At 35.6% G+C, this 18,181-nt stretch overlaps 1 protein-coding gene across 1 annotated transcript in view; it reads left to right on the forward strand.

The window, feature by feature from the left end:
* HOOK1 (hook microtubule tethering protein 1) overlaps window positions 1–18,181 on the forward strand; it is a 71,129-nt gene that overhangs the window by 6,171 nt on the left and 46,777 nt on the right. The window contains exons 2-5 of the mRNA XM_043575121.1: window positions 2,182–2,267; window positions 9,101–9,173; window positions 12,858–12,908; window positions 14,315–14,447. Of these exons, the coding sequence (XP_043431056.1) occupies window positions 2,182–2,267; window positions 9,101–9,173; window positions 12,858–12,908; window positions 14,315–14,447 (343 nt within the window). The remainder of the gene's footprint in view (window positions 1–2,181; window positions 2,268–9,100; window positions 9,174–12,857; window positions 12,909–14,314; window positions 14,448–18,181) is intronic.

The following is an 18,181-nucleotide window of genomic DNA, read 5'->3' on the forward strand; positions in this document are numbered from 1 at the left end:
GCCACAGTTTACCTGAAAGTATATGATTATCTTCTTTTTAAAGATGCCCTAACCCTGGGGTTTCTCTTTCCTGTACATCCACTTAATTGCAAAATCCTGGTTATTTCATATTTTAAATTCCATGAATTTATTCTGTCCTCTTGGTCAGTGTTACCCTATCTGTAAGCCACCTGTTTTATCAACAAGACTATTACAGGAGCCTTCTAACGGACTCAGGTGTAAAAGTTACTCTCTTCCTTTCTCTGTTTCAGTATTGCTGCTATCCTAAATATGCTAAAGTTATCACTCTCTTTCTTACTGTTCTTCAGTGATTCATCATCATCCAGAGCATTGGTTCTAAAAAACTGATGTGCATAAGAATTGCTGGGGCAGGGGCATGTGAGTAGCTCTGAAGGTTAAGTGTCTGACTCTTGATCTCAGCTCAGGTCATGAGTTCAAGCCCCACATTGAGCTCCACACTGGGCATGGAGCCTACTTAAAACCAAACAAACAAAAAAGAATCACTTAGGCATTTCCTGATTTAATGTGTCTAGAGATTCTGATTTGTATTGTTCTTAGACCCCAAGCTTTGAGGAACCCCGAATCATAACCAAGTGCTAACAGCTGCTGAGCTTGTACCAGGCGCTGATCTAAGTTGGCTCTGTTTGCTAATTCTCTCAACCATCTTGTGAGGTAGATACAAACCATTCTGCTGTTTCTCATTATAAGGATGATACCATCAAGGGTAAGTCCATGCTTCTTGTCATGGACCTCCAGAGTTCTGACCCATGTCTGTTTTCTTACCTGCCCCCCCTTTGTTGTCACCTCTTCCCCGTTCTTCTTTGCCCTGAAAATCCAGTAATACTGAACTGTATGTTGCCTAAAAATACCATTTCTTTTCAGGTATTTGTGCTCTTATCATGTTCCTATTTCCTAAAGCTTCCTTCCCTTGGTTCTTTCTTTACTCAAGACCTTCTGTTCAGGAATCATCTCTGAGAAGTATTTCCTAAATACAAACCCTAATTAGTTAACTCCTGTCTATTTCTGAATGATTTGTGCATACTATAGTCATGAGACTGGGAATGGCATTTTCTAGAAATAATTTATGTCTTTTTCTCCTGTCCTTAACTCTTGATTGCAACTGCTTGAGAGTAGAAAACAGGTGATTTTCTTTTGTAACCCCACGGTGCCCACATAGAGTAGGATCTCAGTAAAGTATCTTTGTGTACTTTGAAAGTAACTGTAGCTAGCATTATTTGTCTGTGTCATTCTTCCATGTGTATTACCATAATGGAGACTTATTTGTAGAATCTCAAACAACCACTAAAGGTGAATCATAGAGGGGAGAGACTTTTGTCAGATTAAGATAGTTAAGTGGCAAATTAAGGAATTATAATTGAATAGTAAAGGAGATAAATATATGTAGGAAAAGAGAATCATAGTGTATTTAATTTAAGATCATTATGGGTTGAGATTAGACTTCTAGGAAATATATGACCCATTGTAGCTCTGCTGTAATTTGCTTTTCAAAAATTCTTGTCTTGTATTTGCTTTTTAGAAAAAGACGCCACAGTTTCACTTCTCTTTTTACCATGTACATGAATGTTTAACAAATAGAGATTCGACAAGAATAATATGTAAAGCCAAACTAAATAGAAACAACTTGATGTGGTGGGTGGGCCCTGGACCATTCATGCTCTAAGACTAATTGTTGGATGGCAGGCTGAGGTCCTGCCTTATTTCAGGCCTCACTGGTTAATTAAGTATAGTTTTAGACTTGACATTTCTAGGCTTTGTTGTCCTACCAAATGATGTGAGTGAAATTTTAAGTTGAAATAATAGGTTACCTTAAAGTCCTTTCTGATGTTATTCTCCTAACAATGAACACAATATAGTTGATCTTAAGGTCTGTGCATCTGGCTCTCAGAAATTCTGAAGTACTTCCTACATTGCATCAATACATTTGACTGTTTTAGGTGTGATTATTTGAATTGTTAAGTGTTTATGTTTGGAAGACTATTACACAGCCACGAAAACTTGTTAGTATAGTTGCATTTGTTCGGCCCAGTCTGAATTTAAACAAAACAGGACAATTTATAGTTATTTTTATCTGTCGTGTTCATATGTTTGGGGAGGGGAGTTGGTAGCACCATCCTGTAAGGATAAAGGAACAGTAAAGTCATTTGCTCTGTGTCATTTTAGCTGCAGACATTCAATACTGCCGCACCTTGTCAAGATGTCAAACAGCTGACTAATGGAGTTGCCATGGCACAAGTTCTTCATCAAATGTAAGTAGTAGTCCAGACTCTTTTTGAAGGAATTGTAAACCCAATACCAAGGAAGAAAACTTAGCCGTGTATTCTAAAAGTTGCTGAAACTTTATCCTATTAATTCGTGACAGGCATTATTACATCTAGGGCACAGGAAAGTTCACCACCTGATTCTTCCTTGCTTGTTCACAGAGGTAATCTTAATTAAATGAGCAAACACGATTATTATCTAGCTAAGAGATTTTCATTTTAAACTTGTTCTGGTCACATTCACAAACTACAGTAACTGGAAAAGACACCGTTTTAATGAATGGTATAATTGCTTATGATTTTTTGAGTTACTTTACTATCATTGGAAGGTATCAATGCATGGAGATTATTATTTTAGAGAGAATTGAAGTATATAATACTGGATTTGGAAAAAAATATTAAATTTTAAAATCTATATTTGAGTTAAAAGTAGGAATTCTATGACTCTACCAATAATAAAATGAGGTATAAATGGATTTTGGAATCACAAATATTGGAGAATCTTAATAAAACGATTCTGTTTGGATTAGGCCCATTAGATATAATTATATAGTATCAGAAGTTCCTAAGTCCATTATTTCATAATTTTTGCCAAACATTGTGCAATGATTACGGTTATAACATCTGCAATATGAGCTCTACCCTTAGTGGGAACAAACAGGGCTGATTTATTAATTGATAGCCCTACTGATTTTGTATTAGCTTACTTTTATGATAATGTGTCTTCCATGAGACCAGAATCCTATCTCTGCTATTTGTTTTATAGTCAGAGATGTTTTTTTCAGTGGTTGCCATCATTTTGTCAAGGTTTGTTGTGATTGACATTGAAAACCCTGTAGATGGGTTTGCAGAAATTCCTTATCACCCTCAGAAAAACAACTCAAAGTGTCAAAATTGTAGTTACTTGGAATTTTCAACATGATCTAATGTGAATAGACGGATTATATGGTTAACTCAAGATTAATACCTTAAGAGACAAACTTAACATGTTAACTTTTTTTTTTTTGGCAGTCATTCTAAAATATGCCTTTCTCCCTTCTTTTCTCAAACATGTTTCTTAAACATTTTATTTATTTATGCCCTGATTAGTTTCAAAGTGATTTAATTGGTCAGAACCAAGCATTCTGGATATGACCCTTTATTGATGATGTGGGAAAGTTGTCATTATTTTTTATTGTTAGAATGTGCCCCTTGTTTTGTGCCTTTTGTTACTGCAGTATGTTGTGGGTATTGGTGTAGATGGAGCGAGCTACATTGTGGTTGGTATGGATGTAAGACTGGCACGCATTCATTGACTTCAACAGTGCCATCCAATGCTGTTATTTATATGTATTGTGGTGGCTCTGGTAGCTTTTATACTACAATACAATAGAAGAGACCTATTTTTACTGTGATATGATGCATTGGCTCTTTGTCTCCCTGTACTCTACCACTGTACCTGATGTTTATTATTTTTTTTTTTACTAAAAAAAAATTTTTTTAGTGTTTATTTATTTTGGGGAGACAGAGAGACAGAGTGGGGGAGGGGTAGAGAGAGAGGGAGACACAGAATCCAAAGGAGGCTCCAGGCTCTGAGCTGTCAGCACAGACCCCGACACGGGGCTCGAACCCACGAAGCATAGGATCATGACCTGGGCTGAAGTCGGATGCTCAACCAACTGAGTCACCCAGGTGCCCCTGTACCTGATGTTTAGAGTAGGGTCAGTTCAAATTTAGTTAAACTCTACCCTTTATCACTAACTCATTTTCCATAATCTGTTGGATTCTGCTGTTACTGCCGAACCTCTGGCTCTCTGATTTTCCTTTTTTTCTTTTCCTTCTCTCATTTGTTGTCTTCTAATGGCTTTTCTGCAAGAATAATAAAATAGCCAAACAATCAGAAAGCTCTCTTTCTTCATAAAACATATGACAGTGACCTAAAATTGGATTGAAACCTCTTTTTTTGCTTTGCCTGTTTTGGCATGTACTTAGCTGTCTTAGTCTCCTTATCATCCAAGAATTATTTAAACTTTATTTTTCTTTTGAATCCCCTTCTAGTTTTATAGCTTTCCAGAAGTCTGGATCTGGATAGTGAAACTTAGAAGCATACATTTTTCTCTAGTTGAATCAGTATATCCTATTGCGGCTAGAAGGGCACATTTTACCATATTTCTTTGAACACTCAAAAGCACTTTGTATATGTTACACTCTGTTATGAATTGCATTGATTACTATTGTGACTCACATCAAATCACATCAAAGTTGTAACTGAAGATGAGAAGGGAAATTCTGCTTTCTAAGGAAGTAGCAAAATTTAATGAGTAATTATTATTTACCTGAGGCAAGTATGGTAAATAATAAATCTTAAAAATCAATGCCCAAACTATATGACTTAGACTTGGAGAGTCATGGAATTATTGCTAGGGTTTTACAAGTCCTTAATTATTATCTTTGGCCTGAATACTTTTAAAAATATATGTAGATATTTAAAGAACACATGGGGAGAATCTATAGTTAAGCTGCATTAGTTTCCCAGGATTGCCATAACAGAGTACCACAGAGTGGGTGGTTTAAAACAACAAAAATTTGTTTTCTCTTAATTCTGGAGGCTAGAAGTCCTACATCAAGGTATTGGCTGAGTCATGCTCTCTCTATTGCCTGTAGGGGAGGATCATTCCTTCCAGCTTTGGTACCGCCGTCCCCCCTCCCCACTCCCCCCCCCCCCCCATTCCCAAGTCTGTGGCAGCATGGCTCCATCTCTGTCTCTTCTCTGTTTGGTTGTCTTCCCTCCGTGTCCGTGTCTTTGTGTCCTCTCCTCTTCCAGTCATTTTAGTAATTTAGTTTGATCTCATCTTAATTTGATTGCATCTGCAATGACCCTGTTTCCAAATAAGGTCATATTGACAGATATTGGGGGTTAGAATATGAACATGTTATTTTGGAAGATACAGTTCAACCCACAACAACTATAAATACCATAGCATGTGACTTCCCCCAAAAGAAAGGCTTAATTTGGCCACTTTAAACAACAGAGACACTTCTCTTAAGTGTCTCTCTTAAGAGAACTTAAGAATAAGTTCTCTGCTTATTTCTCTTGCCTGTCTTGACCAGACATTTTTGCAAGAGGGAAAAGAGAGAGAACAAGAATGTAGAAACCCAGAGACCTCAAGTACCATGCAGCTATCTCTTCATTCATTCAGTCAGATATTGGAGTATTTGAAATGATGAATCATGATAGCCAACATCTGAGTATTTACTAAGTTATAAGCCATTGTTATATATCCTACGCATATGTTATTTCATTTAATTTTTACTGTTCTGTGAGGTAGATATTCCTCAGTCTATACATGAAACAGAGGTTTAGAGAGGTGAAACAACTTTGGTAAAATCAAATAACGAGTTAATAGCAAAGCCAGGATTGGCATAGCTTTGGCCTGACTCTAATACCTATGCTCTCAGTCAGCTATTATCCGTGAAATCTAGTATATTGACCTTCTCCTGATAGATTATTACTTTGGGGTCTTAATACATAAAAGGCCAGATGTGCATGCCCAAAGTACAGGTCACAATTTCATGTGTTAACCACAGTAAGCCTTTTGATTGTCCAAGAAAAACTATGTCAGGGTGTCTCTTGGAGCAAAACAACTATGTTGTGTATAGTAACCGGCAGCTGTTAATTATTGCCTGTATTTAGTTGGTAAAATTGTTGAAGACAAACACTATGAGTGGAGTTAAATAATTTTATACTCATTCCTACTTACTTTTGTTAGACAACAATTGGACCATATTTTGCTTCCTCAGTCTTATGTCCCCTCGAGTTTTACTGAAGTTCTGGGAAGGATGAGAAAAGGAGCTAATTGTTCAGGCCAGGAGTCTAGTTAAGACGTGTAGATGTGGCAGTGCAGAAGTGTAAGGAAGGATATGTCCAGAGTTACGAGGTTGGGTATCAAGGGGAAGGTTGGCTGCCATTACAAATGTTTCAGAAGAAAGACTTGTTTATGAGAAAAGGAAGAAGGCAGAAGTTACGAAGTATTTCTCAGAGTGTTATAGGCTGAATGTTGGCATCCATTCCAGATTTCTGTGTTGAAGCCCTGACCCCCAGTGTTGTAGCTGTACTGGAGATGAGGCCTCTGAGAAGCAATTAAGGTTAAATAAAGTCATAAGAGTGGGGCCCTGATCTGATAGGATTGGAATCTTTGTAAAAGAGACATCAGAGAGCTCACTCTCTGTGAGCACACCAAGAAGAGGTCATGTGAGCACACGGACAGATGGCAGCCACCTACAGGCCGAAAGAAGAGAGCTGAGAACGAAACCTACCTTGCTACACCATTTTGATCTTGGGTTTCCAGCTTCCAGAGCTGTGCGAAGTAAATTTCTGTTATGTAAGCCACCCAGTCTGTGATCGTTTGTTATAGAAGCTTGAGCAGACTAAGACTTAGGGCTGAAGTTGATTTGGAGTAGAAAGAAAGACAAGGAGGAACACAAGATAAAAGGAGGAAAGCTAGAAGAGGTAATGTCTATATCCATTTTCTAGAGGTAATTAGAACATAATTCTAGAAGCATATATGATGATATCTTTTAGAAGACTTGTGTAGTAGGGTTCTCCAGAGAAATAGAATTAATAAGACATGGATATATACAATAGGATGGACACACATACACGCACGCGCACACGCACATGGGACAGAGAAATTTGTTTTTAGGATTGGTTCACATGATTGTAGAGGCTGGCAAGTCCAGAATCCACAGGTCAGGCCTGCAGGCCAAAGATCCGGGAAAGAGTGGATGTTGCAGCCAGAGTCCACAGGCAATCTCTTGGCAGAATTTACTCTTTCTTGAGGGGGGTTAGTCTTTTTCTTAAAGGCTTCAATTGACTGGATGAGACCCACCCACATTATGGAGGGTAATGTGTTTTATTTAAAGTCTACTGATTTTTTTTTATTAAATTTTTTTTAATGTTTATTTGAGAGAGAGAGAGAGCGTGAGCAGGGGAGGGGCAGAGAGAGAGAGAGGGAGACACAGAATCTGAAGCAGGCTCCAGGCTCTGAGCTGTCAGCACAGAGCCTGATACAGGGCTCAAACTCACGAGCTGTGAGATCATGACCTGAGCTGATGTCAGACACTCAGCCGATGGAGCCACCTAGGCGCCCCTAAAGTCTACTGATTTAAATGTTAATCTTACCTAAAAAAGTGTTTTCATAGCCACATCCAAGCATGTTTGAACAAAAACTGGGTATCCTGACCTAGCCAAGTTTATACATAAAATTAATCATCACAACTGGCTTACCTCTTTTACTTAATCTGATGTCGAAAGAAATGAATTTACTTTGATGACAGTTTTGACTTATTAGTAAATCAGAATTTTCAGGCAAGTGCTTGGTTAGAAATACACCATTCATATATTGAGCCAAGTCATTTTGGTAATTGTAGCCTTAGTATCTGGGAAAAGTTGAATATAATTAACATTAATTTGCTCAAAAGAAAATGGTTACATATTCCACATAGATGAATTAGAAATGAAGTCATTTTTGGTTACCCAGTCAAAGCAATATCTTCTGTATTAGAACATCTGAGGCAGAATGATTTGTGGAAAGCTAAGCACTGTGTTCTAGTTTCAGCTTTTCATTTTTAAATTCAAGTTTGGAAGAGGATCCCTTTAATTTCTTCCCTCACTTTTGTTGGCTTATGTGTAAAGTGAAAATCTAGACAAGACCCTGAAAACCTCTTCTAGCACTATTCTGTGAGTTTACAGTGTTTAACTCTTTTCAAAAAAATTTTTTTTAACCTTTATTCATTTTTGAGAGATTAGAGCGCAAGCAGGAGAGGAGCAGAGAGAGAGGGAGACACAGAATCCGAAGCAGGCTCCAGGCTCTGAGCTGTCAGCACAGAGCCGGATGCGGGGCTCGAACCCTTGAACCCTGAGATCATGACCTGAGCTGAAGTCAGACGCTTAACTGACCGAGCCACCCAGGCGCCCCTGTAGTGTTTAACTCTTAAAGAATGTCTCACATTCTCCTTTGAGTAGAGTTTTTGTGCTCTTTACTTTCCTGCTTTAATAGCTATTTCCCTGAGAGTCATGGTAGTAAATTATTCATCTTTATATTAATCTTGCTCAGTTCCTTACTCAGAGCAAGCATCCAAATTTTTGTTTAGAATATGTATGATCTATTAGTGTAGTTCACTGTATAGTCAAATGTTATTCTTTAAAACCTTATTAAATACATAAAAAATCAATATAGCAATTCATTGTCCTGGCCTCCCATGTTAATATGACTTCACGAGTTTAAAACTAAACTGTCCTTGTAGACTTCTCATTACACTCATTCTCCTCAGTTACAATCAAATAATTTTGGCCTTTTCTATATACTAGTGTGATTTGGGGCTAATTACATAGCTTCTCTCATCTTCATTTCTCTGAAGAGTAAGATTGAGGATAATCATAATCCTTTTCCAGTGACTACAATATTGAAAGTTGCAATATGGAAAAACATCAAGCCCAGTGCTTGATACAGAATAGACATATTAAAATGTTAGTTTTAATTTCTACCCCCCCCCCCTTTAGGAATGGGACTTATACATCTTCCTGCTACCAGAGTGTCTTGTATGAGATATTCAGTAAATGTTTATTAAATTGAAGATGCTAATGAATTAAGTAATTTATTATGAGAAATTCCAAAAGAAATCCTTAAGAATCACTAAAAATTCAGGGGGTTCAGTTAAATAATGTTTGCTGTTCATATTAAGGACAGGCTTTTAGATATAAAATAACTTTATTGATTTAATTTAGTACTTTCCATGCAACAAAAACATTTAAATGTTTTGCATTTGTGTTTTCATTTCAGAGATGTAGCTTGGTTCGATGAATCTTGGTTAAGCCGAATTAAAGAAGATACGGGTGACAACTGGAGAATAAAGGTATACAGAATGAGCAGTAGAAGCACTTAACCCAAACAGTGATTTTAAAATTAGCACTAAGCTCAGCTAAATCTTTTTTTTTTTTTAATTAATTTAAGGGTGCATTTTATTGTGTGCAGTTTGTTTTGACACATGCATGTTCTTAGGTAACTACAATCATAATTAGATGTGGAACATTTCCATTAACCCAGAACATGCACTCACGTCCTTTCCCACTTAATCCCCACTCCTCGCTTGGCCCTGTGGATCTGCTTTCTGTCACTGTAGATTTCTAGAATTCTGTATAAATGGTAACGGACATTATTTACTTTTTGTTACTCTTTGTGTCTAGCATCTTTCACTCAGTGTGATGTTTTTGAGACTTACCCATGCTACCTCTATTAGGAGTTATTTATTATTATTATTATTATTTTCCTGAGTAGTATTTCATTACATTGATAGTCTACAATTTGCTTACCCATTCACCTGTTAATGGATGTTGGAATTGTTTCAGTTTTTAGCTACTATGGATACAGTTACAATGAATATTTAGTATGAGTCCTTGCGTAGATATATGTCTAATTTCTCTTAGATAAATTCCTCAATGTGATTGTATCTGGTTATGTAAGTATATATTTGATCTTATAAAAAACTACCAAACTGATTTTGTTTCTTCATAAGTCAGTTTTGTTGTGTATTATAGGGCATTTGTGTGTTTCACTTAGGTTGTCCAATTTGTTGGCATACAGTTCTTAACTGTGTTATTTTGCTAATAATATGCTGGTAACTCTGTGATCTTTAGTGATGTATCCTCTTTCTTTCCCGATGTTGGCAGTTTATGTGTTTTGTCTTTTTTTTTCTTGAGAAGTTTGGTTTGATGTTTTTCAAGTTTTTTTTTTTTTTTTTTTTTTAAGAACTAGCTTTTGTTTTTTATAGATTTCCTCTCTGTATTATTTCCTTTCCTTTACCTACACCTTCTCTTCTTTCTTTATGCCTTAAAGTAGAAAATTAAGTCATAAGTTTTAGGCACCTTTTTTCCCCCTAATTTAAGCATTGCCTTACACATCTCACACATTTTGACATTCTATGTTAGTATTTTCATTCAGTTTAAAATACTCATTAATTCCCCATGTGATTTCTTTTGACCTACAGGTAGATTGGAAGTAGATATTTCAAATTATAAATATTTGAAGATTTTTTAGGCACCTTTTTTATATTTATTGATTTCTAATTTCCATTTTTGTTTGATAAAATAACTCCGTATTGAGAAATTCTTTTACATTTACTGAGACTTATTTTATGACCTAACATATGGTCTGTTTTGGTGAATGTTCCATGTGCCCTTGAACATGTATTCTGCAGGCAGATTATATCAAACTTACTGATAGTTCTGTTGCATCTTTTACATCTTTATTGATTTTTCTGTGACCATCCTGTCAGTTATGGAAGAGGAGTCCTTAAATCTCTAACAATGATTGTGGATTTGTCAATTTCTCCTTTTAGTTCTGTTAACTTTTATCATGTAATTTGAATCTCTTGTTAGGTTTATATACATTATTTTTTAAATGTCTTCTTGGTGAATGAATCTACTTATCATTATGAAAGACCTCTTTTTTTTTTTTTATCCCTGACAGTATTCCTTGCTCTGAAGTCTAATTTGTCTGACATTAATGTAGCCACTCTAGTTTTATGATTATTTCTTGCTTTAGTGTATCTTTTTTTATTCTTTTAATCTGTATCTTTATGTTAGGTCTCTCATGTACACATCTAATAGTTGAGTCTTCCTTTTTTTATCCATAGAATATCTATTTTTTTAAGTTTGTATTAAAATTTATTTATTTATTTATTTATTTATTTATTTATTTATTTATTTTAAAAAACTGAGTTGAATCCTCAGCAGCTTTTTTTTTTTTTAAGTTTATTTATTTTTGAGACAGAGACAGAGCATGAATGGGGGAGCAGCAGAGAGAGAGGGAGACACAGAATCGGAAGCAGTCTCCAGGCTCTGGGCCATCACCTCATAGCCCAACGCGGGGCTCAAACTCACGGACCGTGAGATTGTGACCTGAGCCAAAGTCGGACGCTTAACCGACTGAGCCACCCAGGCTCCCCTGTATTAAAATTTTTTTAGTGTTTATTTATTTTTGAGAGAGAGAGAGACAGACAGACAGACAGACAGAGTGTGAGCAGGGGAGGGGAAGAGAGAGAGGGAGACAAAGAATCCAAAGCAGACTCCAAGCTCCAGCTGTCAGCATAGAGCCCATGTGGGGCTCAAACCCACGAACTGCGAGATCATGACCTGAGCTGAAGTCAGACGCTTAACCAACTGAGCCACCCAGGCGCTCCTGGTTTTTGTTTTTGTTTTTGTTTTTGTTTTTAAAGAAAATCTTCCATTTTTTTTCTTACATTCCTATTTCCATTTAAATCCTTGAACATTATTTCTAAGCTAGCAGTTTTAACATTGTTATCTTCTAATTCTTTCATCGCTCATTTCTGGGCTTGTTTCTATTGACTGAGATTTCTCCTCATGATTCATGTTTTTTTAATGATCCATATTTTCCTGCTTCTTCACATATGTAGTAGTTTTTTATTGGATGCTAAGCAGTGTTTGGATGATGCTAGAATTTCATTGTTGAGTGCTGGATTTTTTGTTTTTCTTCGAAGAGAGTCGGACTTTGTTCTTGCAAGCAATTAAGATACTTATGAATCAATTTGATCCTTCTAAAGTTTTGGGTGGGAGGCAGATCTAGGGTTATCTTTCTTGTAGGGCTAGTTTAGACAAACTACTAAGGTATGACCTTTTCAAAGTCTTTAGTGAATGCTTGTCTATACAGCATTGTCTCTTCACTCTGGCTGGTGGGAATTTCAACCATTTCTGGCCTTGTGTAATCTTTGGAAATTGTTCAGCTTAAAGTTCCCTGGCTTGTTTTTGCCTTGGGAGTTATTCTTGACTGGGGAAAAAATGGGGAAAAAAGTGAAATTTTTTTTTGTTGAATCTCACTGAGTTTCTCTCGTGCACATGCAAATTAGTATTCAGCTGAAAGACACAAAACACTGTGTAGATTTCCGGAGCTCTTTTCCTCCATAGTGCTCACCTCTTCATTTGTCTGCCTACAAAGTCTAACTACCTTGACCTTCCTGAACTTCTGAAGTCTAACTCCTCAACTCAAGGAGAACCTCAGGCTTTGTTCAGGTTCTACCACTCCATTCCATGGAATGAAAATCCCCTCCAGAGAGAAATCTTGGACTAGAGTTGGACTCATCTTTTTGTTTTCCTTCTCTCAGAAATTAGAGTTCCATCCTGCCCAATGGCTAAAGCTTGGAAACAGTTGTTTCTTTGTATTTTGTCTTGTTTTCTGTTGTTTTTGGCAAGATAATAAGTAGAAACCTTGGTACTCATTCATGACTGGAGGTGAACATAGTCAAAGCTAAATCTTTAAAGTTGTACTTTTCCTCATTGCATCTCATTTTAAATAGAATCACCCTGGTTAACCTATGTAAGCATGAAGACATTTTTAATCAAACTCCGATTAAAGCTTTCATGTTTAAAAAATATCATATGCTTGTATCTATAAAACTCTAATATATGTTTTTGTTATCATTTTTATGAGGCCAGAGTTCTTATGTCTTTCACATTGGCATAAATTTTCCTTCATTACTAATGTGAAATAATTCATTGAATTCTTTTTTTTTTTTTTCCATTAGGCTAGTAATTTAAAGAAGGTACTTCAAGGAATTATGAGTTATTACAATGAGGTATGAAAAACATCTGATTTGTTTAAATACCAAATCATATATGATAATTATGTTGACACTAAAAAAAACTTGGATTTTCGTTTATAACATTTTACTGAAATGTAATTCATAATTAGAATATATTGTTTTTTGCCATGTTCAGAACACTCAAATTTTGTGAACATGAATAAGCTTAAACTAATATATTGGTTTGTAAAATAATGTTGCTTCTATATTGATACTCCTGAAATTGGTTATTTTCTACAATTGAATTACTGTCATTTCTGTATGACTTGATTTTAAAAAATGCAAAGTCTGTACAAATAGATTTTATAATTAAGTTGAAGTATTTCCTATGTAAGTATTATTTTGACATTTCTTTTCAGTGCAAGCAGCAGCAAAGGTATACTGTGAAATTATGCTTTCGTGCAAGTGAAATAGAAAATAAGCAAAATGGAAGTAGTATTAAAGTCACTTTAGATAGTACATTATTCAAGTAGGTTTTTTGTTTTTTTCTTATTCAATACTGTAACAAGTTTTTTAATAGGGTTCTTTGATATAAGAAAGTTTATTGCTTATGTTTGCATTCTTTTGGTTTGGTTTTGCCATTAAAATATTTGGTTTCTATTTTCACTCTTTTAAATTTTTTAATTTTTTCTTTATTTTTGAGAAAGAGAGAGTGCGAGCAGGGGAGGGGCAAAGAGAGAGGAAGAATCTCAAGCTGGCTATGCACTGTGAACTCAGAGCCCAACGTAGGGCTTGAACTCACAAAACTGTGAGATCACTACCTAAGCTGAAATTAAGAGTTAGGTGCTTAACTGACTCAGCCATCCAGGTGCCCTGATTTCTGTTTTTTAAAGTTGTCACATATTTACACTTGTATTTTTTTCCAAATAATTTTAAAGACTGAAAAGTTTCAATTTATTAATGCCTAAAACTCATTTTGGAACTTTTTTTTAATGTCAAGAAAATGTTTTAAAATGCTAAAAAAAGATAAGGAAAGATTAATCCATTGGATTTGTTAGATTTGCTGTTCTTTTGTAAGTGTGATGATTTATATTATGGTTTCTGTTATCCAATCATGCGTCAAAATATTATGCATATCTTTTGGCTTACGTAAATCTATTTTTGGAAAGGTGTAACTTTTGTCATAATAGATCAGGCTAGGGGTTTCTTAATCCCTTTGACAGTGGGATCAAAGGATATTGATGTAAAACTATTTTAGTTGCTGTTGGTTCGTTACTCAAAATTTTGGGATGCTGCTTGAACTTTGCTTACTGGTTTTAGTAAATAATTATGGATATATCAATTTGTTGATTTATCTCATGATCCTATTTATAATTTATTTTCCTTGTGATAATTAAATGTAATAAATTCTTTGTAATCTACATAAATGAGTGATCTAATTTATTGTCTCACTACTGCAGTTTTTGGGGCAGCAGATTTCTGAAGAACTCATCCCTGATTTGAACCAAATAACTGAATGTTCAGATTCTGTGGAGCTAGGGAGGTTGCTCCAGCTTATTTTAGGTTGTGCCGTCAATTGTGAAAAGAAGCAAGGTAAGTGAATTTCAATCAAGTCAAAGTCAATCTGGGAATATTTACTTTCTAGGAACAACCTACATTGTTATAGAAAGTAGCCTAAAAATTCACTGTTGCATCTTGCACAAATCACCTGGAAATGTAGCCTAGGAGATCTTAATTCTATCCCTGTTCTGCCATTAATAAGTTACAAATCTTAGCTGTGCCTGGATTCTGTGATTTATATTCAGTGGCTAAATTAAATGTATTTTAGTTTAATTAATTTAATTTATAATATGCAGTGCTAGGACTTAGTGGATATTTAGTAAAAATTGTATTTGTTCATCTGCTACATTTTCTGATAGAATCTTAGGCTGATTCAGATTTTTATAAATAAATATGCAGATACTAAGTTACAACCCAGGCTTCCTCAGATGATATTCTGCTCCTTTCAGAAGAATGCCTGTCCATCGTATCCTCCACTTAAGCAATCTGATGACACAAATGTAATTGTTATATTGGTATATCCAAAAACAGTGACTCATTTCCTAGTGAATACAAAAAGATCATTTTTGGTTGCATGTAGTGAATGAAATAATGAATGGAACACACCAAAATTTACTTCCTTCAGAGTCTTGCATCAGTCTGGGTGGTGAGATTTTTGTTGCTGATGTTTTTTGCAGGAGTCATCCAAACTTGGTCTCAGTACATCACCTTTATGAGAGAATGTTGGGTGCTTAAGTTTGTAAAAAACTGTAAGCCAGGATTTTAGAAGACAAGTTCAACATTATCTAGTGAAGTAATAACATGAGGCAGGTTAAATTCAATAAGAACAAACTCAGGAAGGAGAAAGATAAAATATGTGAAATTAATTGCTTTGTTTTTTTTTTAAGTTTATTTATTTATTTTGAGAGAGCTGGAGAGAGCATGAGCGGGGAAGGGACAGAGAAAGAGGGAGAGAGAATCCCCAGCGGGCTCTGTACTGTCAGCACAGAGCCTGATATGGATCTCAAACTCATGAACCATGAGATCATGACCTGAACTGAAGTCGGATGCTCAACCGACTTAACCACCCAAGCGCCCCAGAAATTAATTGCTTCTCAATAAAAAAGGACAGCGACTGGGTATCAGAAAATCTTGGTATTAGTTCATCTCTATCATCAACTAGCTATTTTTTTCTAGGGCAATTGAGTATTTCTCCACAGGCTTTTATTTTTCAGAGATAGTGTCAAAGATCTATGTATTGGGGTTTTTCACACAAATAAGGAGAATTTGGTCATCAAAAGTTATTAACACTTTCATAAATTTTAATTACAAATTGACAAATAGCAATTAATTTATAAATCTAGCAATTTTCTGTTATTGTGATCCTTTTTATTTTTTATTTGATTAATGCTTTGTTTCTCTTTCAGTTACTGGTTATTTATAACATCTGCTTGCTTAATTTTAGCACATTTGTCAGTTTTTTTATTGAAGTGTAATTGACATTCAATTTTATATTAATTTCTGGTGTACAGCATATTGATCTGACACTTCTGTACATTACTCAGTGCTCACCATGGTTAGTGTAGTCACCATCTGTCTCCAATGTTATTACGGTGTTATTTACTATATTCCCTAGGCTGTACTTTCATTACTGTGACTAATTTATTTTATAACTTTAAGTTTGCACCTCTTAATTCCCTGTATCTGTTTCACCCATTCTCCCCTCACCCCTTCTCTAACAACCATATAAGTGAAATCATATGGTATTTGTCTTTATCTGACTGACTCCTTTCACTTACCATCATACTTTTTAGGCCCATCCATTTGTTGAGAACGCCAGCTCTCATTCTTTGGCTGTGGCTGAGTAATATTCTGTCCTGTGTATGTAGACTACATCTTCTTTATTCATTCATCTATTGACAGATATTTGGGTTGCTTCCATATCTTGGCTATTGTAAATAATGCTGCAATCAACATAGGGGTGCATGTATCTTTTCAAATTAGTGTTTACATTTTCTTTGGTTAAATACCTTGTGGTGGAATTACTGGGTTGTAGAGTAGTTTTGTTATCTATGTTTTTGAGGAACCTCCATACTGTCTTCCACAGTAGTTGCACCATTATATATTCCTACCAACAGCACATGAGGGTTCCTTTTCCTCCACATCCTCGCCAACACTTGTTATTTCTTGTGTTTTTTATTATAGCCATTCTGATTGGTATGAGGTGATATCTTATTGTGGTTTTGATTTGCATTTCCCTGATTGTTAGTGATGTTGAGCATCTTTTCATGTACCTGTTGGTCATTTGTATTTATTCTCTGGAAAAATGTTGGGGTCCTCTCATCCTTAAATCAGATTGTTTGTATTTTTGGTGTTGAGCTGTAGAAGTTCATCATGTATTTTGTATATTAACCCCTTATTAGATAGATAATTTACAGTTATCTTCTATTCAGTGGACTGTCTTGCCTCAGGAGACATATCCATAAATATGTTGCTAAGGCTGATGTTCAGGAGATTACTGCCTATGTTTTCTGTTAGGAGTTTTACAGCTTAGGTCTCATAGGTTTCCCAGCACCATTTATTGGAGAGACTGTCTTTTTTCTATTGTATATTCTTTTTTTTTCTTAATTTTTATTCATTTTTGAGAGCGAAAAAGAGAGAGGGGGAGAGAGAGAGAGAAAGGGAGGGAGAGAGAGTGGGAGGGGCAGAGAGGAAGACACAGAATCCAAAGCAGGCTTCTGGCTCTGAGCTGTCAGCACAGAGCCCGATGCGGGGCTCAAACCCACAAACCACAGGATCATGATCTGATCTGAAGTCAGATGCTTAACCAACTGAGCCTCCCAGGCACCCCTCCATTGTATATTCTTGACTTCTTTGTCATTGATTAATTGACCGGGTAGGTGTGGGTATATTTCTGGGCTCTGTATCCTATTGCATTAATCTATGTGTCTCTTGTGCCAGTACTAGACTATTCCAATTACCACAGCTTTGTAGTATATCTCGAAACCTGGGATTGTGATACCTCCAGCTTTGTTGTTCTTTCTCAAGATTGCTTTGGCTATTCAAGTTTTTTTGTGGTTCCATACAGGTTTTAAGATTATTTATTCTAGTTCTTTGAAAAATGCTTTTGGCATTTCGGTAGGGATTGCAATGAACCTGTAGATGTTTGGGTAGTATGGACATTTAACAATATTAATTCTTTCAGTCGATGAGCATGGTAAATCTTTCCATTTGTGTCATCTTCAATTTCTTTCAGATTTCAGAGTACTGGTCTTTCACTTTATTGGTTAAATTTATTCCTAGGTATTTTATTTTGGCATATTTGTAAATGGGATTGTTTTCTTAGTATGTTTCTGCCACTTCATTGTTAGTATGTAGAAACACACCAGATTTCTTTATATTGATTTTGTATCCTCCATCTTCACCTCATTTATTAATTGTAGTAGATTTTTGGTGGGGTCTTTAGTGTTCTCTATACACAGTAGTTTGTCATCTGTAAATAGTGATGATTTAACTTCCTCCTTACCAGTTTGGATGCCTTTTACTTCCTTACTTTTCTGCGGTTGTCGCAGCTAGGACTTCCAGTAGTACTGTGCTGAATAAAAGTGGTGAGAGTGGACAGCCTTACCTTGATACTGATCTTAGAGGAAAAGTTTTCAGTGTTTCATCATTGAGTATGATGTTACCTGTGAGATTTTTTTATATGACCTTTATTATGTTGAAATATGTTCCCTCCAAAACTACTTTGTTGAGGGTTTTTTTCATAAATGGATATTGTACTTTGTCAT

Source organism: Prionailurus bengalensis, chromosome C1 (genome assembly GCF_016509475.1).
Source record: "Prionailurus bengalensis isolate Pbe53 chromosome C1, Fcat_Pben_1.1_paternal_pri, whole genome shotgun sequence".
NCBI lineage: Eukaryota > Metazoa > Chordata > Mammalia > Carnivora > Felidae > Prionailurus > Prionailurus bengalensis.